General features: G+C 40.7%; 1 protein-coding gene across 2 annotated transcripts in view; it reads right to left on the bottom strand.

Moving 5' to 3' along the window:
• ZNRF2 (zinc and ring finger 2) overlaps window positions 1–22562 on the bottom strand; it is an 89994-nt gene that overhangs the window by 42528 nt on the left and 24904 nt on the right. For both annotated transcript variants that reach the window (XM_062178039.1, XM_062178041.1), the window contains exon 2: window positions 5074–5169. In XM_062178039.1, the coding sequence (XP_062034023.1) occupies window positions 5074–5169 (96 nt within the window). The remainder of the gene's footprint in view (window positions 1–5073; window positions 5170–22562) is intronic.

Genomic DNA, 22562 nt, shown 5'->3' with positions numbered 1-22562 from the left:
AGTTGAGATCATTTGAGAATGTCTAATTTTCAGCAATTCTAGAAGCTTCTCTTCCATTTGCCCTCATGTATTGCCTCTCCCAATTTCATTCTTACTCTGTTGGTGTTACACGTATGGTAGATGACCTCCTTTCAGGCTCCATGTCACGTACCTTGCTCTCATTTTTCATTATTCTGCTACATTCTGTATCATTTCCTCAGACCTTATACTTCACTAATTCTCCTCTCAGGTGTATACAATTTGTGTTTACCCTGTTGAGATTTCTTAATTAAAAAAATTATTTTTTAATTTGAAAGGCAAAGTTAGGAGAGAGACAAGAGATCTTCCATCCACTGGTTCACTGCCCAAACGGCAGCCAACAGCCTAGTGAGGCCAGCAGCCCAGAGCTGCTTCTGGGTCTCCCACGTGGGTGCAGAAGCCCAAGGACTTGGGTCATCTTTTGCTGCTTTCCCAGGCACATTAGCAGGGAGCTGAACCAGAAGTGGAGCAGCCAGGATTCAAACTGGCACCCATATGGGATCTCAGCACTGTAGGTGGAGACTTAACCCTCTATGTTACAGTACTGGCCCCCAGACTTTAAGACCAGTGACTAATGTCTGAAAAGCCTAATTTAAGTATTCTTCAAATCTTTACTCAGGGTCTTATTTTTCCCCTTGTTTCCTATTCTCTCTTTTATAACTTTAATGATTTGAAAGTAAACATATTAGTCACTTTCATAACTCTTGAGGTAGTGACTAATTATACTTGCTGACTGAAATTTTCACCACAGCTACCCCTTTAATATAGAGCGAGTATGTGTGTCTGTGTGTGTATATACAATTTTTTTTTTAAAGCTTTATTTATTTGAAAGCACAGTTACAGCCAGAGAGAGAGTCTTTCATCCACTGGTTCACTCCCTACACAGCCACAATGGCAGGAACTGGGTCAATCCAAAGCAAGGAGCCAAGAGCTTCTTCTGGGTCTCCCATGTGGGTGAAGGGGCCAAGTACTTGGGCCATCTTCGTCCGCTTTCCCAGGCCACTTGCAGGGAGCTGGATCAGATGTGGAGCAGCCAGGACACAAACAGATGCCCATATGGGATGCCAGCGCCACAGACAGATGCTTAATCTAGTACACCACAGCACAGACCCCAATATAGGGTATATTTTCCTATAGGAATCTCATAAGGGTTTTAGAACAGTTGTGTTTTTTTTTTTTTTAACTTTTTTTTTTTTTTTTTTTTTTTGAAGGACAGTTACTCAGAGAAAGGGGGAGAGACAGAAAGAGAAATCTTCCATCTTCTGGTTCACTCTCCAAAGGACTGCAAAGACTGGAGCTGGGCCAGATCAAAGCCAGGAGCCAGGAGCTTCTCCTGGATCTCCGATGTTGGTGCAGGGGCCCAAGCATCTGGGTCATCTTCTACTGCTTTCCCAGGACATTAGCAGAGAGCTGGATCGGAGTAGAGCAGGCAGGACTCAAAGCGGCAGCAGGCAGAGGCCCAACCTACTATTCCATTAGTCTAGCTCCTGCTTTTGTTTTTGAGAAGCTCTTCTGGGATATCACCTGTTTTGAGACTTTTATAATGTAAGGGATTTGATACTTTCTGTTGCATTTTTCACTCTACAGATAACAGCCATACTTTCAGATTAAAAAAAAAACACTCCTCATTAACTCCTCATTTGAATGCTTTCTCATCATGTAATCTTTATGAAGTCAGTTTAAACCTACAATTAGGGATCCACATTTAGGTTAAATCTCAACCACAGAAAATACCAATGCAAATAAATTCACATACACATCAAATCAGATACAGTGCCCTTACACAGAAGGCAAAGTTCACACATGCCCAGGCAAATGCTAACTACCTTCTTATTTAAAACTCTGCTTGGTGGTTGCCAAGATTTTTTTTTTTTTAACCTTCAGTTATTAGGGGCATGCCAATTTCAGAAAACATTCTGTTTTCAGAAAGATAAGGGGAAGAGGGTGTTAAAACCAAGAAAATGTAGAATATAAGGCAGAGAGTTAAGTATATAACTTAAAATGAGAACCTCAACGATCTGGAAGACCAGATGGTACCCAGAGAGGGAGAGAGACACTGTCTACTGCAAACACGCAATGTGGGAATCCAGATCATTAGAACTACAACAGGGCTGCCTGTGCACAGGGGGATCCATCAAGGCCAACTGCCAGATACCATCATATTGGCAGCATCTGGGTGAGCCTGACAAGATCAAAATCTCCTAAGGACAGCATTTAAGTTGGGGTCTTTTTGTCTCATTTTTACTACAGAACAAGTGGCCTTCCGTTTCATTCAATCTTTCTTCAAATATGTTTACAGAGTAATAATGAAATCCTGTTCAGTGCATAGCTGGTTTGCTCACGATTTTGAATAGCATTGCTCTGATTCAACATTTGAGTTTAAAATTTAACTCTAAGAAGACAACTTCAGGTTGTACCTCCTCCAGATACACATGCACACATAATCATAGAACAAAGAGCCATTAAAATGGCTTTTAATCTCAGAAAGTCTAAAGTAAAAACTGACATTGGTATGATGTAAGACATACCATGATACAGCAAAGTTTAAAGACCAAGGTGGAGAATTATATAACATTTAATTCATTTTTTTTCTTTTTGTTCACCACTCTTAAACATTTTAGAAGATGAGGAACAAGGAAAAGACTCTAAATTCATAAATTTTATATTAGGTTCATAGACAACACAAGGAATTACTAGGTCCATAAACCAAACAATGAAACACACAGAAGAGATAAAATTACTTGAAACAGGTAGTCCCTGACTTAAAAAGCAATACATATTGATGAAAACTCATTGTAGCACTAAAAAATTTTTCCATCCTGCCAAAGTATCACCTGCAACAAACAGCTTTATCCACTTAGCTAGTCAATTCTCTTCTTTAGATTCCAGGATTTGCGTGTTCTGACCAATCTATGGATTAAAAATAAGTAATCTATGGGCTAGTCTGAATACAAAATCAATATTTAAAACATCTTCCCTGTCAGAATACGTTTGAAATTAAATCACCAATTTATATTGAAGTCTCTGAACCATTCTATTTGGTAGTTTGTCTACAAACATAACCAGGGTGAAAAGAGTAGCCCAAACTACTGTCCTTGCTAAATATTCATAGATCATTACATCAATATGCAAAAAACAAAAATTTCAGACATGGCTACCTTAGGAAAAGTTACAAAAGGTGTAAGTAAATTATGCTGAATAAACTTTTCTTGTTTGAGCATTTATACAATTTAGAGGCCCAATCTGATACATATTTTTATGCAATCAACATTTAGGAATTCAAACACGAAATTGTATGGGGTTCACATAATGAAAAAGACTCAGGTTCAGATATTCTCTGACTCACTTGTTCTAAAATTTATAATAATCCCGGATGACTTTCTTATGCATTACAGAGGCCAGTTTTCATATAGGCTCATCATCTGTGATAGACGGTATTTTGGGGGCTCTGCCTTTAAAACACAGTAGTTTTAGAATTCCCTGAGCCTAAGTTACAAAGCACATTTCCAACCTACCAACCCTTTGTAATCCTCCAAATCAATCCAATCAAAATGCTTTTCTTATTTACTTATTCATTTACTTCAAAAGCAGACAGAGAGGTTTCCTATCCATTGGTTCATTCCCCAACGGGCCCACAACAGCCAGGGCTGGGCTAGAACAAAGCCAGGCATCAGAAACCCCATGAGTCTCCCATGTGGGTGGCAGGCCATCATCTGACTCCTCCACCAATGTAGGCAAACAGGAAGCTTTACCTTTCTTTAATCAATAAATCTCAGCTCAAAGAAATCAGTGACTATACTGTAATACAACACCTAAGTATGTAACAGGTGCTCAAATGGTATCTGGTGAATTAATTCAATCTTTCAATTGGCATCATTTTTTTACTGATTCTCTTCCTATTCATTTTATTTCAAATCAAATTTTACATCTAAAAAATCTGAAATTTCTCTTAAGCTTTTGAAATCTGTTCTCTGCTTATAAAATTCTTTGTAAAACTCACATTTTTCCTTTATTTTATTCTATTTATTCATCATGAGAGAACTTTTTCACTTTGTTTTTCCCAAGCCTATTCCAAAGTGTACTGAGAGTACTACACTGAAAACTTCCCCAGGGGTCTTGAACATCTAGACTCTGGTCAGGAAAGAATGGGACAGACAGATCTAACTCACACACCAGTTAGGCTCCTGGGCTCACAACATGAAATATCCAATTTGTCTACAGGAAGAAACACAGAGACATACGGAAGCATTCACAGAACTTTGGTCTCTCTTCATTTCTTGACTTTTTCCCCATCATCCATCTACTATATTTACTGAATAAACCTTTACTTTCTCTCTTCCTAAATATGTACCCTTCATTTCCTATATACTCTTAGACAAAAAGAAAAAAGTTGCATTTTCAACCACGTGTGCTTATTTTTGAAAACGACAATCACCAGCATTATTTTTACTCAGGTCTGAACTAAAAGGCTGTATTTCAATGCAGTGGTTCTCAAAGTGTGGTCCAAAGAATCTTGTGGAGTAGGGGAGGTAGGGCAGTCTTTGAGATACTTTTCCTTAAAGAGTTACAAACTCTTTTCATAATACTGCTGAGACATCATTTGCTTTTTTCATTCCCATCCTAGACAACACATGCCATGCATATTACAACAAACAGAAAGCAGAAACAGAGGTGAGAATTCCTTGTCATCAAGCCAGACAGTAAAAACTTTGTAAGAATATAAGATAATGCTACTCCTGTCATTAAATGTTTTGCCTTAGAAAATTTACTTTTCATTTAAAACATGTCAATATATGTGTTTAAATGAATCGATCAAATTTTAATTTCTAATATGACAAAGCTAGCTATTAGATAAACAAAAATTCTTTGAAGTCCTCAATAATTTTTTTAAAGTATAAAGGAGTCCTGAGACCAAAAGTTGAGAACCATTGCTTTAATGGAGTAGTAAAGACAGAAGAAACAGTCTTTCCTGACTTTCAAATTACACTTGAAACATAAAATTCATAAAATGTAAGGAAATTCTAACTTAATATTATTTTAAGGCATCAGACTTACCATTATAGGTTATTCTTGGCTTTGTTAAACACATCACAAGATGCAAATCCATTTCATCTGATGGTACAAATTTTGAGCATACAGGGCACTTAAATCCTAAATGGTAAAGAAAACACAGGTTACTTGAGCATTCTGAATATCCATCTGTGATCTTTAAAGATCATGGATGAGCAAACAAACTTCAAACTCCAATTTAAACTTACAGTAACATATTTTGCGACTCAAACTGGGGAGAGTCTGTGACTATAATACTTGACTTTTCATTCGTTCATAAATATCATCCCATCTTAAATAAAACAAATTCAATTGAGGAAGGTATAATCTAACAATGTTAAACTCCCAAATCATCTTCTAATGAGTACTAATCCACTAATTACCCACTTATTTCTAATTTTTTATGTCACCTTAAAGTTACGATTTTTATATAACAGCTTAATTTTTCTGACTACTCTTTAGGAAATTACATCCCAGATTTAGTATAGTACACTTTGAGAAATAAGATTTTACAGCTTGACATAAGGTTAGAAACTATTCTACTTCATCAGTCTTTCAAAAATTGTATCTTATGAGGAATGTAAAGCCTTTCCCAACAGCAAACACAGGTCTAGAATCTAAGATCCTAATATCTACTTTAGCAGTCTCTGCCACACCAGGCTACTTAAGTCACAACGCACATAGAAAACAGCATCAAACCAGGGCAGATTCTGCAGTTAATTTTGACACTTTAGCTCGTTTCCAGCAATGTTCAATCTGCAGTATTAAGTATCTGCATGAAGTACTCCACTGAAAGTAAACTGGCATAGCCGAGGACAGATGACTTTGTAATGCACTCTCTGCAGCCCTCTCACAGAAGGGAGCCGTCCACCCCTGGCTCCCTTGCTGCTCAGCCCGTGCTCATCTACAGGAGTGCCTGGTTTCCCTGGACCCCACCGTTGCTCCCCTGCCCCCTTCCACAGCAGTTTGAACACTGCTGGACACCTGACCCAGGCTAGGTACAAAGCAAAAGTGGAACACAAAGATGTGCTAGGCCAATCAGTTTTTCTTGAAAATATGACTAAGAAACAGCAGCAGACTAGACTGGCTAGTTAGTAAAAGCAGAAGCACAATGGTCCTAATGTTGGTAAAGAGACTGGCGCATCTATGATGGCTCAGGTGTAAGCTGAACTTAGCAGAGAAACCACAGCACGGCAAGCACAGGAAAGTGGTTCACAAAGCAGGAAGCAGATGTGTGGAGAGCAGCAGAAGCACTGAGCCTGGCTTTGGCTGGTCTCCAGCCCTGCACAGGTGTACTCACACAGGGACAGTCCTCCCTTGGCTGGGACGCAAAACTCACTGCAATCAAATGAGTCAGACTAGAATCACAACTCTTGGAGAACTTGACAAGGATTGGCAGGAAGGTTTTGGCAGGGTGACTTACCCAGGTATAGAACTTCCTAAATGAAATATATGATTTTGAATGCTTATCTTTCAAACTGTATCAAATGCATTTTAAAATAAAGGAATAAAAGCATGTTTACTTCAATTTCTTGAAAACTACCAAAATGAAAAAGGAAAGATGATTCATCCAAAATGAAACTACAGATGACTATAATCACCAAATACAGACTAGCCCAAACAGTAAAATTTGACTAACCAGGAAGATCAAGAAATTTCAAGCGAAGCCAGGTTTCAGTATCAAATTTCCTTGGAATTTAAAAAACTTGCATCCCTAAAGTTAAATAGGGTATACAAGAGGGAACCAGCCAATTTTGTAGCCACTAAGCAGAATCACCTGAGTCCTAGCATCCTCAAACCTAGAATCCTCAAACACAGTGCAACACTGTGACCTAAAAAGCTGAGTGCCACTCAACTCCCCACAAAGCACAGCCCAAGAAGAAAAACATACATTATGAATAAGGAACCACACGGTTTTCTAGTTAAATAAAGTGAATTAAACAGAGGCACTTCTCTCTCCCACTAAAATAAAAAAATAAAAATGACATAAAGAAGAGTTTGAGAGGCAGCAGCAGCTAATGAGAAGAAAACACTAATACTCACAGGACTTAGGAACCTACAATTCCATGGATGCCCAAGACAATGGTGATGTGTGAGACTCAAGTCAAGATGGATTCAGACTGAAGAAAAACCAGCCCCAGAGCCCCAGTCCGTGACGTACTGTCACACAACTGCCACTAGAGCAAATGGAGGTTTGCTGTGGAAAAAGAACCAGAGAAGGTTCAGAACGGAGGACACCAGGCAGGGCAATGGGCAAGAAAGCAAATGGGAATCATTAAAAATCTATATATCAAAAGGGTCCCAGGGCTGGCGCTGTGGCGTAGCAGGAAAAGCCGCCACCAGCAGTGCCAGCATCCCATATGGGTGCAGGTTCAAGTCCCAGCTTGAACCTCCACTTCCGATCCAGCTCTCTGCTGTGACCTGGGAAAGCAGTAGAGGATGACTCAAGTCCTTGAGCCCCTGCAACTGTGTGGGAGACCGGGAAGAAGCTCCTGGCTTCGGATTGGTGCAGCTCCGGCCGTTGTGGCCAGTTGGGGAATGAACCAGCAGATGGAAGACTTCTCTCTCTGCCTCTCATTCTCTCTGTGTGTAACTCTTTCAAATAAATAAATAAATCTCTTAAAAAAAAAAAAAAAAGTCCCTCTACACAGCCTCCATCTCTAGACCCATCTCCACAAACGGATATAGATTCTTCTCTCAAACCAAAAGATCACACAGATCTCTGAGTATCATCCCCCCCAAGAAAATAAAGCACAACTCGTTAGAGAAATAGCTGATTCTAGGTTTGGAGCACGGTTTGGAGCAAGGAAAGTATAAGGTGAGTCCAGGATAGCTTGCAAGCCTAAGAAATGGTCACGGACACACTCATAAACATGAGTCGGCTTCAAAGGGCTCCTGTTGGCCAAATTTGGACAATCTGTGAATCAAAATGAGTAATGATATAGTAGACTATAATATACTAAATTTAAAAAAGAAGACAAAAGTGCACGTAGATAATGACATATTCTGAAAGCTTCAACCCAAGATCACATAATTAACAGAAAAGGGTACTTTTACAATGAAAATACTGGCTGATGTCACCTTAAACAAATATTCAAACTTACTATCACAAAAGGACAAAATGACACTATGTGATCACGGACGTGATGCACTGAGCACATGACATGCACAATGTATGAGTATACTTACCAATTTGAACTTAACCATGAACAAATCTGGAGAAAGTCTCCAATATCTATGACAGGTATCAAAACAAATACACAGACGGTACTGCGGCTCACTGCGCTAATCCTCTGCCTGCGGCGCCGGCACCCCAGGTTCTAGTCCCAGTCGGGGCACCAGGTTCTGTCCCGGTTGCTCCTCTTCCAGTCCAGCTCTCTGCTGTGGCCCGGGAAGGCAGTGGAGGATGGCCCAAGTGCTTGGGCCCTGCACCCACATGGGAGACCAGGAGGAAGCCCCTAGCTCCTGGCTTTGGATCGGCGCAGCGCGCCGGACGTAGCGGCCATTAGGAGGGTGACCAACAGAAAAGGAAGACCTTTCTCTCTCTCTCTCACTGTCTAACTCTGCCTGTCAAAAAAAAAAAAAAAAAAAAAAACAAAAACAAAACAACAACAACAAAAAAAACACAGACACAGAGACTATGATAAAAGTCAATGCAGGAAACAAGAAAATTTCAACACAACCTCTGCCATTCTATAATTATCACAAATCTTATCATTAATTACTAAAAAGATTTCTATTTGGAATTTTTGTTCTTTTTATTTATCTGATTTTGTTTCTACTTATTTGTTTTGGTTTCCATCTTCTATGTTAGAGGCTTTTTCCAAATGTCCTCAATTATCCCGGTAACTAAAGATGATACTGCATCCATCAAACAAAAACAGGAGGCTATCAGACAGAGACAGCAAACCAGAAGAAAACTCTTAAAAAATAAAATTTGGTAGAAATTAAAAGTTCAAATAGCCAGTTGGGATATTAACTTGAAGTAATAATGATGTTAAATAAGAAAATTAACATCTACTATGTATCAAGAAACTATCTCAGCACATTGGATGAATTAACGTGTACGTATTTACATCTTTTGAATTTAACTTGTATAATAAGGTTGTACAGCTAGAAACTGACAAAACCAGAATTCTGGCTCTAGAAACCTAACTCCTTAACCATTACTCTACACAGCCTTTTAAATCTCCCAAGAAGTAAAACCACAAGTCAAATAAAATAGATAATAAAAATCAGAGGATCATTCCAGGTGGTCTAATATCCAACCAATTATAAACACAGAATTCAGAAAACATTAGAAACTATCAAAGAAACAATATATTTTCCCAAACTGAAGTTCACGAGTACATTGACTGGAAGAACATAAGTAAAATAAGTTAAAAGAAATAGTTACGGCCGGCGCCGCGGCTCAATAGGCTAATCCTCCGCCTGCGGCGCCGGCACACCGGGTTCTAGTCCCAGTCCCAGTTGGGGCGCCTGTCTAGCTCTCTGCTGTGACCCGGGAGTACAGTGGAGGATGACCCAAGTGCTTGGGCCCTGCACCTGCATGGGAGACCAGGAGAAGCACCTGGCTCCTGGCTTTGGATCAGCGCGATGCGCCGGCCGCGGCAGCCATTGGAGGGTGAACCAGCGGAAGGAAGACCTTTCTCTCTGTCTCTCTCTCTCTCACTGTCCACTCTGCCTGTCAAAAAAAAAAAAAAAAGGAAAAAAAGAAATAGTTACACCAAGGTCTGTTACTCTGAGATAACAGGGCATTCAGGATAGAGAATAAAGGCTACAAGTTTTCCAAAATGAAGAAAAGAGCAAAGTGAAACATCAAAATATCTTCCTGGACTTTCTTTCATCTTTCATGATATTAATATCTTTGGAGAGTCTAGAATCAACTGTATTTCAGAATCAGAATGGCATTTTTCTGCTCAACAGCACTTGAAGCTATAAAACCAATGTAACATTTATACCAAAATTCTGAAAGAAAACTTATTTCACTTAGAGTACATAACCAGAGTATTACATATTCACACTTGATATTTTTTCCCAGACACACAAGGCATCAAAACCTGCCTTCTTATACAGTCTCAAGAAACTTCCACTTCACCAAAACAAGGAAACAAAACCAAATTCCTCTTGGAAACAAATTTGAAGGGAAGTCCACATACAGTAACTGTGACAGGTCCAGAAGTGACTAATCCAGGCTGGAAGAGGAGAGTAGAAGACAGAAGGAAAGGAAGGAGGGAAGAAAGTCTAGGAAGTGTCCACAGAATAACAGATGTTACTTGTGTGACACAGGGCAGAATAAATACAGAGTTCTTCAGAACTCATCCAAGGAGGGGGGGCGGGGGGAAGGGAGCTCAAGAAGTCTGTATCTGCAAATATTCAAGGACTCAAGATTCAACCAGAGTTGAATCAAAAGACAATTCAGAAATGATCAAGCTGTGGTTAATTATATTAATATCCACACATAGTACACACAACATGATTCTCTTTAATTGCAGAAATATATGTAAATAAAAAATATGCTATCTAAAGAAAAAGAATGAATGAATGTAAATACTGTAGAGATTATCTCTACAACACAGTATACAAATATTACAAATGTTCACAATATGAAAATGGGACTGACCTAACACTGGGATGGGAGCAGCGTGATCCTGTCGGTATACTGGCAGTCAACAGCAGTGATGAGCCTGATTATCATCTTCTCTTTTAAGCATATACAGCAAAAACGAAACCAGTGTCATCTCTCTTCCCTCTTCTACCCTAAAGAGCTGTATTTATTTATATATTTCTAGAGAGAAAGGTGTTCATTCCCAAATGCTTGCAACAGTTGGGTCTGGGTCAAGCCAAAGCTGGGAGCAGAGCTAGAACCTAAGCTAGGCACTTCGAAAGAGATGTGGGCATCTGAACCACTGCACCAAACACCTGTCCCTAAGAATCCCTTAGACTATCACCAAGATCCTGCTGAGGTGTCATCCTTCTCTGGAAGTCTTTCTCTAAACGCTCCACCCCAAGGCAGAATTAATCATTCCTTCCCTTTCTATTTCTTCATACATATTTCCACTAAGACAATGTGGCAATTATGTATTTATATTTTTACCTACTTTTTAGCCTTTGCAGTCTAGTGAAAATATGGATTTTGAGTCCTAAAGACCTGGTTACAAATATCCCAGTTCCATGATGAGCTTTGTGATCTGGGAAAGGCACTGCAAGCCCCCAGGCCTGACTTCTCAGTACTTACATTGGCACCCTGGTGAGGATAAAGACTACAATGTATATGAAGGGCATGAAGCACAATAGGTAGGTAGGTAGTACAACTTTTTTTTTTTTTTTTTTTTTGATAGGCAGAGTGGACAGTGAGAGACAGAGACAGAGAGAAAGGTCTTCCTTTTGCGGTTGGTTCACCCTCCAATGGCTGCTGCGCTGCGGCCGGCGCACCATGCTGATCCAAATGCAGGAGCCAGGTGCCTCCCCTGGTCTCCCATGGGGTGCAGGGCCCAAGTACTTGGGCCATCCTCCACTGCCTTCCCGGGCCATAGCAGAGAGCTGGCCTGGAAGAGGGGCAACCGGGACAGAATCCGGCACCCCAACCGGGACTAGAACCCGGTGTGCTGGCGCCTCTAGGCGGAGGATTAGCCTGTTGAGCCATGGCGCCAGCTCACAATAGGTAGTTAGTAAACAATGGCTATCATTTACCAAGTTTCCCCTTCTCAATTTTCAGACAATGCGCTTAGTCTTAAAACAGTACCGACCAAAAAATAGGTACTCTTCAATAATAAAATCCAGACTCCCACCAACTAAAGGAAAATTTTCCCCAACAACTAAATGAGACATACCTGCTACATCAAAGCTACTTTAAACATCTTCAGCATAATAAATGTGAATACTTTTCCACTGCTGATGACTAAGGCCAAAAGGTTCTTCTTTATATCTCCAGTGGTCCAAACCTTCTCAGTATTTCTAACTGTTTTCCTCCTAGGGACCAATAATAAGCAAAAAAGATGACCCTAAACTTGAGTCTGATGAAGACATTTATTGGCAAGAAAAATAAAGGTGAGATTTGAGGGGCTTTTAATGGTAGAAAAACCACTTCTACAAGAAGAATCTGCTGGAGCTGACAGAACATGAAAGCTCCAGACGCTACTTTAGGATTTGCACGTCAAGTCGTCATTCTACCACTCCAAGTGGTCATCAAAACACAACTTGCTTAGTTACAAGAACTCCTTGACAGTGAAGAAGACACCAGAGAAAGAAGATATCCTCTCACCAACATCACCATCCAAAAACAAATGACCAAGTACTACATTATGCTGGCTAGACAGAACAGATGTCAGTCTCTTCTATTTTAACCTTTTTCATAAACCAAATATTCTACTCCTTCCCCTTCACCGATTATCCATGTTCTCTACCTGAAGCCGATGCTCCTTGTTCCCTTTCTTTTATTGCCCTTAAAACAAACATTTATGCTGTGTGATCTCAGCCAGGCACTCTAAGTTAAAGGATCAGAGGCTTAGGTATTCCTGAGGTATACAGGCTCAGAATGTGACAACAATGAATGACAGAGTAATGTGTCCAGGAGACTTAGAGCAGGTGGCCTCCCTATGCTCTACTAAGGAATACAGAACTCTTCTAACAAAAAACCAGTAGCTGCCATTTCCTATCTTCAGTAAGGGAAATAAAGCGTAGTAAATAAAAGGGGCTGACACACACTCTTGGTTTAAATTGCTCACTTAGAGAACAAACGGAGAGAAACACAAAGTGACAGGACTCAGCTCTTCCAGTTCTTAAGCTGCTGGAGGCCCTGCCCAGTGCCGGCTCTTGATGCTCTTTCACATCACTGCACACATGCAGGCCATCCTTCCCACATGGGGCTTTTCAGCCACCTATCATCATTATCCTCCTACAAATCTGGTGTATTTCCCTCCAATAAGCATGTCCTTCACACCTCTCTGCGTCTGCTCCTGATTAAGCAAAGACTGTTTTTCTCTTCATGGTCAAAAATCTACTTCTATTCCCTCAAGCCCAGATCAAGTCTATCTCAATGAAACCTTTTTAAGAAAACTCAAAACCAAAATGTCCTTGTATATTCCTTTTATTGATAATTTTCACTTGCTATAACAATGGCAGCATTTCTTACATGTACATCTCCTGAATGTGACAGTATCTGTGGAGCAGAAATTGATGCTATTCTTCTATATATTCCATTCTGCCCAAGCATGCAGTTAGACCTGTAGTTAACATCCAATAAATATCTAAATGGATGCATAAATGAATATATCATTAGCATGAGTTTAACAGAGGCAAAAGTGGCACAATTAAAGACAAAATGGGAAATTCTAATTACTGCTAGTTGCAACTGCAATTAATAGGGCTCAAAGCAATTAGTAGGGCTTGAAGCATTGCTTATGGGAATACAATGCACCTTTCCTTCCAATTCAGTTTAAAGGTAAAATTGCTTCTAACACACCACTACCACCACCACCAGAAGGGAAATATAACCAAGCTCCATAAGCCATAAGCTAAGAAGTCTGATGGTTATGTGATGCATTATACACAACAGAAGGTCTGGAGTCTAAACTGAGAAGACTCCCCATTTGCTTGTGGAAAATACGTATGGACTAGCTATTAAGAAAAATTTCTCCAGAAAACATGCTAACCTGAAAAACCACAGCAGGATCAGATGCACACTCCTACTTTCTCTAAACTATCATGACTTTTTAATAGATAAAATTTCTGCTACCAGAGCTAAGCGCTGTGGCACAGCAGGTTAAGCTACGCCTGCAGCGCCAGCATCTCATGTAAAATGGTGCCAGTTCAGGTCCTGGTGGCTCCACTGCCAATCCAGCTCCCTGCTGGTGAGCCTGGGAAGGCAGTAGAGGATGGCCCTGCACCCATGTGGGAGATCTAGAGGAAGCTCCCAGCTCCTGGCTTTGGTCTGGTCCAGGTCCAGTCATTACGGCCATTTGGAGGAGAGAACCAGCGGATGGAAGGCCTCTGTGTCTCCCTATCTCAGCCTTTCAAATGAATAAAAAAAAGTCATTAAAAATAAAGATGATGATGTATAAGCCCAATCTAATGCATGCATTTAAGAAAAATGAAGCAATCACTGACCCCAGCATCTGTAGGGAGGGGAGTTACCCTGTGGAGCTAAGCCTAGATCAGCCAAGTCCTGCTGGCCTACAGATGCATGAGTTACAATAAATGATGGTTATTTTTTTTAAAAATCTGCTACTGCGGTAAAGATGCCGAAGGGGCAGAGAAGAAGCAGCTAAGTGAAACCTGGTCTTTTTAAAAATGACAGGTTTAGGGGCTGGTGCTGTGGCTCAGCGGGTTAATGCCCTGGCCTGAAGCACTGGCACCCCATATGGGCACCAGTTCTAGTTCCGACTGCTCCTCTTCCAATCCAGCTCTCTGCTGTGGCCTGGGAAAGTAGTGGAAGATGGCCCAAGTCCTTAGGACCCTACACCAGCGTGGGAGACCTGGAAGAAGCTCCTGGCTTCGGATTGGCACAGTTCTGGCCCATTGCAGCCAATTGGGGAGTGAACCATCAGATGGAAGACCTCTCTCTCTCTCTGCCTCTCCTTTCTCTGTGTAACTCTTTCAAATAAAAATAAATAAATCTTTAAAAAAAAATGACAGGGTTAAACTATACCTTAGCAAAATTCAAATGGCAGAATAGCAAATATCCTAACACAATACAGAAGAATACATTCCAAAACAAAGTAGAATACATGCCAACCTTGTTCAGCCAGGCTACCATCTACATTACCTAATTCTCTAATAATCCATTAAAAGCAGTCCTTAATGAACACACAAAATTAGTATCAGTAATACCAACTGGCACAGATGTGCTTTAAAAGCTTAGTTTATGTCAGAATTGTATTTTAAGTGCATTAGGAAAACTCATAATTCCCTTGTACCTACCCATTTGTTGACAATCCTTTTACTTTACTCTTTTTTCAGGCATTTTTTGGTTAAAACTACTATTTTTAATGGGAAGCCAAAGAGGAAATGAGTGAAGCATAAAAATTATGATCTATTTTGGTAGTCCTAATGCCAACTTGTATGCCTATTATGAATCATATTTGAATAAATGAAAGGTACTCAAAATTTCTTCACATTAGTATCAACATGCTGAAATGACTCATTAAATGTCCTACAATGATTCTTTAAATATGCACTAAAGGTTTCCTTGTATTTTTAAGTAATTTCCTTTCCTTCTTTTAGTCCCTCATAAAGACAAACACAGAAAAGAAATTTTAATGGTATTAGACATTTTAAAAGGCATTATACTATACACCTAGCAACTCCCCCAGTGTTGCCAAAAAACAGCTACTTTTCCATGCCATGTTCACTGTAATTATTCCCACAACATTCAGACTCAACTCTACGAGAATGTAAGTGGTCCTTAAGGGGGCCGGCAGGGGTGGGGGTGGGGCACAACTTTAATCTACCTTTATATATGAGGAAACTTGGGGTGGTAAAATTCCTGCCCAGTCCTGAAACTAGTCGACATGCAGCCAGAACTGCAGCCCACACCTCATGAGCAGGCAGATTAAAATACCTTATAGATAAAAAAAGCTACAACCATCACAAAAGGTCTATGTACCATGAAACCATATAAAAAATTACACCAGGAGCAAACTCTGGACAATCTCTAACAAATGTACTTCCCATATTTGGAAAACAATTCAGAAACCCAGAAGAGAATAAGTATTGAAGATCAAATAATTCCTCCTTGCCCAATTGGAAATAATTTTACATGCAATGTTTAAGTTATAAAATTCAAGAACAGCATGCATACATTTTTATGCCTTTAGCATGTTCACAATCTTAAAAATAGCACTGCAAAGATGACCAGCTTTTTGCTTTTGTTTCTTACTTAGTACTCATATCCTTTTATTGTCTTCTAGCCTATCAATCAACTTTCAATCAACTTTGTCTCCCTCACCTCCCGCCCCCAAAAACATCCCTTTAGCTTTATTTCTCATCCTATACCCTTGCTTGTTTGTTGTCCAGATACTTTAAATATACATAACTTGCAAATCCTACAGATTACAGTAACTACAAATGATCTTAATGGTGTGCCAAACTGACAGAGAATGCGTGCCTGTCACTGTAATTTATGTGTGCCTGATAATGAAAATTACAACTTGACTAGAAAATAAAGGTCACCCTGAGCAGCCTGGTTATTTCCCTGGAAAAACGAACAAATAATATAACAACGTCTCTCCTGAATTTGCACGAGTGCATTAAAAATGTACCCATCTTACAGAAGAATGTCAAACAGGAGACACAACTGCTCTTATCGAATACCTGATGATAGGAGCAGTAACAAATGGCTATTCAAAAACACAGAGAAACTCAAGTACAGTAGCCTGGGACAAGTCAGGTCCACGGAAAACTAACTGAAATCCACGTGGCATTACCAACAAGGTGGTCTTGATTTATAATAAAACTGTGAAAGTAAGCCAATAACAGAACAAGGACCCATGGGTTTCACTAACAGAAATGGGACTTGTAAAATCTAGTACTGTACCCTGAACACTCTCTGCCACGAGGAACCTCAAAGTGGCCGCGAAGCAGGGCACAGAATGACCACCAGAGACACAAAGGTGAAGGAGCTCTCACTGCTTCAATGACGTGAAAAACAAGCTCATTCCAGAATAGGAGGAAGATGCTTCACTGCCAAGGTCTCTGATCTTAGGGGTAATTTTAGAAACTTAACTACATATCCAAGGAACCCAGTGGTAGTCAGTCTATGTGTTTACTTTTTATCAATGGGACAATAGCCTCTGCTCTGGGGATTTTCTCTCAGTGGAGTGTGTGGGGGAGAAGTAATAGCGCCTGCTGTGGGAATGCACACACTAGATAGAGAAACGCACCTTTCAGGCACAGCTTCTCACCAAGACACTACAAAGCTACCTAACACCCACTAGCCTGCGGAGCTAAGTCTAACAAGAGCAATGCATTAGTTTCCCATGGTGTGTAGATTACTGAGTCAGATGAAGAGATAAAAATGTTACCTACTTCAGAGTATCGTTACCATGAACTCTAACCACCGCCATTACTATTTACATTCATTGGCTTAAAGCAAAACTCTATGAAAAATCGATGTTTCTAAACACCCATTTCCAATTCTCTTCAGTTACATAAAATATTATGACAAAGACTAATAATGAACTCTGGTTCAACTTGGGAATAAGGCCGCATACTTTATAGTTGTCAATTGGTTGTTTTATTCTAGGTTTTGCTCATAAGGCTTATAAATAATTTCTATCATATTATAGGATATACATAAATATCATTCCTATATGTGTAATCTTACCGTGTGTACCTTTTTCAAAAACTACTGAAACTAAAGAAACTCTTTCTTTAGTCTCTTTAAAGAAAATAAAAGCAAAATTAGTAGTTTTAATGTATAGTAACCAGGCAACAAATTCATTAGACTTAAAACTTATTACAGGGGCACTGTGGCGTAGCGAGTAAAGCCAGTGCTTGCAGTGCCAGCATCCCATATGGGTCCCGGGTGCTCCACTTCCGATCCAGCTCTCTGTTATGGCCTAGGAAAGCAGCAGAAGATGGCCCAAGTCCTTGGGCCCCTGCACCCACGTGGGAGACCCGGAAGAAGCTCCAGGCTCCTGGATTTAGATTGGTGCAGCTCCAACTGCTGCAGCCAACTGAAGAGTGAACCAGCAGATGGAAGGCCAACTCCTCTCTCTCTCTCTGCCTCTCCTTCTTTATGTAACTCTGCCTTTCAAATAAATAAATAAATTTTTAAAAACTTATTAAAGAAATATAGAAACAGTTGTAGTCTTAATGAAACTACCAATTCAACATTTTTGAGACTTCCAAATAAAAACTTCTTAAAAAATTTTCCTGAATTCAACAACATAAGGAAGGTTTTCAAAAATAGATCTTCATGTCTCATATCAAAATATCTATTTCACAGAACTATACTAACGCAAAGTAGATATTCAATTAAGCATTCATGGAATCAATGAACACATAGGTCTTCCTTCTTGACCAAATTTGAGTTCTTTTTCTCCTCTCCACAATTCTCCCCTTTGTAATCAAAAAGTAGCTCTGAGAGAAGCCACCTGGCCTACTGGGTCAGAGGCCCACAGCCTACACCTGAGTACAGGGGGTTCACTACACTGTCTCCATGACTCCAAGTTCCCAGTAATGCAGATCCTAGGAGGCAGAGGGACAGCACAATGACTGGAGACCACCCATGTGGGATACCTGCATGTTCCTGGCTCTTGGCTTCAGCCCTGGCCCTGGCCCAGACCCAGCTGTTGTGGGCATCCGGGGAGTGAGCCAGTGGAGATGGATCTTTCTCTTTTTCTAAGTAATTTTTTAAAAGGTAGCTCTGAACAATTGAATGAAATTTTTTAAAGCAATGGCTCACCATGCTCCCCCCCACACACACACTAGGGAGACTTTATTCTGCCAACTACCAGGATGTAACCTGAATCAGAGGCAAAACAAACAAATAAAACTTAAATTTCTATCAAATAGGAGAAGGTGAGGTGGCAACCACAAGCTGAAGAGGCAGAAACCACAAGGTCTGTTATTTTCTTTTTTTCAAGATTTATTTATTTGAAAGGTAGTTACAAAAAGAGAGAAACAGAGACAGAGATCTTGCATCTACTAGTTCATTCCCCAAACAGCCACAACAGCTGAAGCTGGACCAATCTGAAGCCTGGAGCCAGTAGCTTATTCTGGGTTTCCTATGGGGGTGCAGGAACCCAAGCCCTCGGGCCATCTTCTGCTGCTCTCTCAGGCACACTACTAGGAAGCTGGATCGAAAGTGGAGCAACCAGGACTCAAACCAGGGCCTATATGGGATGCCAGCAGTGCAGATGGTGGCTTAACCCAGCTAACCCCACTGTTACTTTCTCAACATAAATCTGCACTAGTTATTTGGTAGGTAATAGTCGGTGCCTTCTACTGCTGTTCCACACAAAATATGCATCTAAATATTTTCACACTCCACTCAACCACAGGACATGAGGCCTGGAAAGGCAACATAATGAGGCACATTCTTCTGATAAACAATCCCAGTATAAATTCTCCTTGGATGGTAGAAAACCATGAGCATACGCACTTCAAAAGAGCAGGGAGTGAAATGAGAAACTAAGTTATTCTTAGAGGACTTACTTTTTTTTTTTTTTTTAAGATTTATTTATTTATTTGAAAGTCAGAGTTAAAGAGAGGAGAAGTAGGGAGAGAGAGGTTTTCCATCCAATGGTTCACTCCCCAATTGGCTGCAACAGCCAGAGCTGCGCTGATCCAAAGCCAAAAGCCAGAAGCTTCTTCCAGGTCTCCCACGTAGGTGCAGGGGCCCAAGGACTTGGGCCATCTTCTACTGCCTTCCCAGTCCACAACAGAGAGCTGGATTGGAAGTGGAGCAGCCAGGACTTGAACCAGTGCCCATATGGGATGCTGGCACTGCAGGCGGCAGCTTTACCCACTACGCCACAGCACTGGCTCCTCAAATAAATCTTAATGATCCACTCACTCATGATGTAAAGATGAAGAAAGGATCCTCCAAGAACAGCTACTTAAATAAGCAAATGAACAAAAAACCCAGCTCAGCAGGCTTGAAGACCAACAAGAAGTACAAGTGGCAAAAGCATTGCTGTTAGAATTGTACAGGCATGTATGAAAACACAGGAAAGAACAAAAATAATCTTGTCCCACTTCTATGGTTGGATTTCCCAATGAAAAGTATCTCAGACTTTTTAAAAAAGGATTGAAAAAAAAAAAAACACTGGGCATCCTAGTTGTAAATAAGTCTTTCTCCCTATATTATCATACTAATTAAGCAAGTGAGAAGATAAAAGTAATAAAAGTTAAAACTTTAAATAATAACCACGATTTCAAAAAGTATTACTAAGTGGGGGCTGGTGCTGTGGTGCAGCAGGTAAAGCAGCCACCCACAGTGCCACCATTCCATATGGGCGCCGACTCATGTCCCAGCTGCTCCACTTCCGATCCAGCTCTCTGCTATGGCCTGGAAAAGCAGTAGAAGATGGCCCAAGTCCTTGGGCCCCTGCACCCGCATGGGAGACCTGGAAGAAGCTCCTGGCTCCTGGCTCCGAATTGGTGCCCCAGCTATTGCGGCCATCTGGGGAGTGAATCAGCAATGGAAGACCTCTCTCTCTGCCTGTCTCTAACTCTGCCTTTCAAATAAATAAATAAATCTTTTAAAAAATTACCAAGTGGTGGCATTGGGCCTAGAGGTTAAGACAACTGTGTCCCAAATCAGAGGACCTGAGTTCAAGTCCTGGCTCCACTCTGGATTCCAGCTTCCTGCAAATGCAGACCCTAGGAGGCAATAAGTGATGGCTCAAGTGGTTGGGTTCCTGCTACCCACCTAGGAGACCCAGATTGGGTTTCTAACTCCCAATTTCAGCTTGGCCCACCCCAGGCTAGTACAGGAATGTGGGAAGTGAACCAGGGGATGGGAACATACTTGCTCTCTTTCTCTTCCTCTTCACAGCTGGCGCTATGGTGTAGTGGGCTATGCTTCTGCCTGAGGTGCTGGCATCCCATATGGGCGCCTGTTTGTGTCCCATCTGTTCCTCTTCTGATCCAGCTCTCTGCTATGGCCTGGGAAAGTGGAAGAAGAAGGCCCAAGTGCTTGGGCCCCTGCATCATATGGGAGACCAGGAAGAAGCTCCTGGCTCCTGGCTCTGGAGAGATCTAGCTCTGGCCATTAGGGAGTGAACCAGTGGATGGGGACCTTTCTCTCTGTAACTCTACCTCTCAAATAGTTTTAAAATTTAAAAGAATTGTTTTTAGCTGAAAGTTACTTGGTTTTGATGTTGTAGACAGAGATTTCCCACTGACCATAAATTTCCATTCAGTGTTTCGTGTGTATTTCACATAAATTTATCACAAACACTACATTCTTTACCAAAACAGTGTTTTTAAGATATTTAATCAAATGCAAATGTCCCTAGCATTTGATAGGGCTTTAAAATTTTTCATGTATATATTTGAGAGGCAGATATATATATCAGGGATGGGGGAGAATGTGAGTTTTCCCATCTGCCTCTTCATTCCTCAAAACTGAGAGCCAAGAACTCCATCCAAGTCTCCCAAGTAGGTGGCAATTACCTGAACCATCACCAGTTGCCTCCCAGAAGCTAGAATAGGAGCCAGAGGCATTCATCAAACTGAAGTACTCCAACGTGGTATGCGAGCATCTTTAAATGCTTGCCCAGATAAGATTTTTTCTTTAGTACCCTTTTGGCATTGACGCCTCACAATCTTATATGTATTTGGTTAAAAGTGCTCTCTGTTACTGTCAATAATTTAATTTTTTAGAGGTACCATGACAAATGAACAGGTAACCATGAAGGCTAAATCCACATTAACAGCTTAGTATCATAATTAAAAGTTCAGTTCTAACTGCAGAGTTGGCTACTGACAGTAACCATATTGTTTACACAAATAAAACCTCAGGTACTACTATTTACACTGAAACAATGCTGCCACAATTTCCTAATACAATTCATACATAATTTAAACTGTGATTTATCATTTCAAAAACTGAGTTAGAACTGCAGGGCTGGTTCTACAAGAGTTTTCCAGTTTAACAGAAGGTATACCAACTCCTCCAGATCAAGCAACCTGCTACTGCACTGGAACCCAACTCTACCTTCCTTCTACTTTCTCGGCACATTTGTTGTCTGACAGATGCTTTCTTTCCGCCAGTGGCTCACCTCTGGAACTACTTCTCTTTGGAATGTGTTAATTACCTTCTTAAAGATACTGTTCTTTGGGGAATTCTCTCTGTATTAAATATTCCCGTATCTATACTGGGTTTGCTGGTAGTCCCTTAGTTCTATGTGTATTCCTGTCTCTTGGGTCCCCTAAACTGGCAAATGGAAGAATCAAATATAGCATTATAAACTTAAGGACTATGACTCCTTGGGAATGAAAGGAATTAATATTTAAAACAGCCTACTTATCTTAAAAGTTCCTCTTTTTAAAAAATATTTATTTTATTCTATTTGAAACAGTTACAGAGAGAGAGAGAGGAGAGGCAGAGAGAGAGGTCTTCCATCCACTGGTTCACTCCCCAGATGGCCTCGACGGTTGGAGCTGCATCAGTCTGAAGCCAGGGGCAGGAGCTTCCTCCAAGTCTTCCCACATGGCTGCAGGAGTCCAAGGATTTGGTACATCTTCCACTGCTTTCCCAGGCCACAGCAGAGAGCTAGATCGGAAGAGGAGCAGCTGAGACTCGAACCGGTGCCCATATGGGATGCCGGTGCTTCAGGCCAAGGCTTTAATCCACCACAGCGCCGGCCCCGATCTTAAGTTTCTTATAAAGCCATAACAGATGGACTAATTCTGGAGTTGGTAAAGACTGGGTCCAATTGTCTAATGCACCACCTGCCCACATTGCCTGTTTTTGTAGAGTCCTTGAATCAAGAACATTTCCCACATTTTAAATGGTTGGGAAAAAAAAATATTTTTAAACA

This window comes from Lepus europaeus, chromosome 20 (assembly GCF_033115175.1).
Source record: "Lepus europaeus isolate LE1 chromosome 20, mLepTim1.pri, whole genome shotgun sequence".
Lineage (NCBI taxonomy): Eukaryota > Metazoa > Chordata > Mammalia > Lagomorpha > Leporidae > Lepus > Lepus europaeus.
The sequence above is the reverse complement of the archived record's forward strand: the minus strand, read 5'-3'. Positions and strand labels throughout refer to the sequence as shown.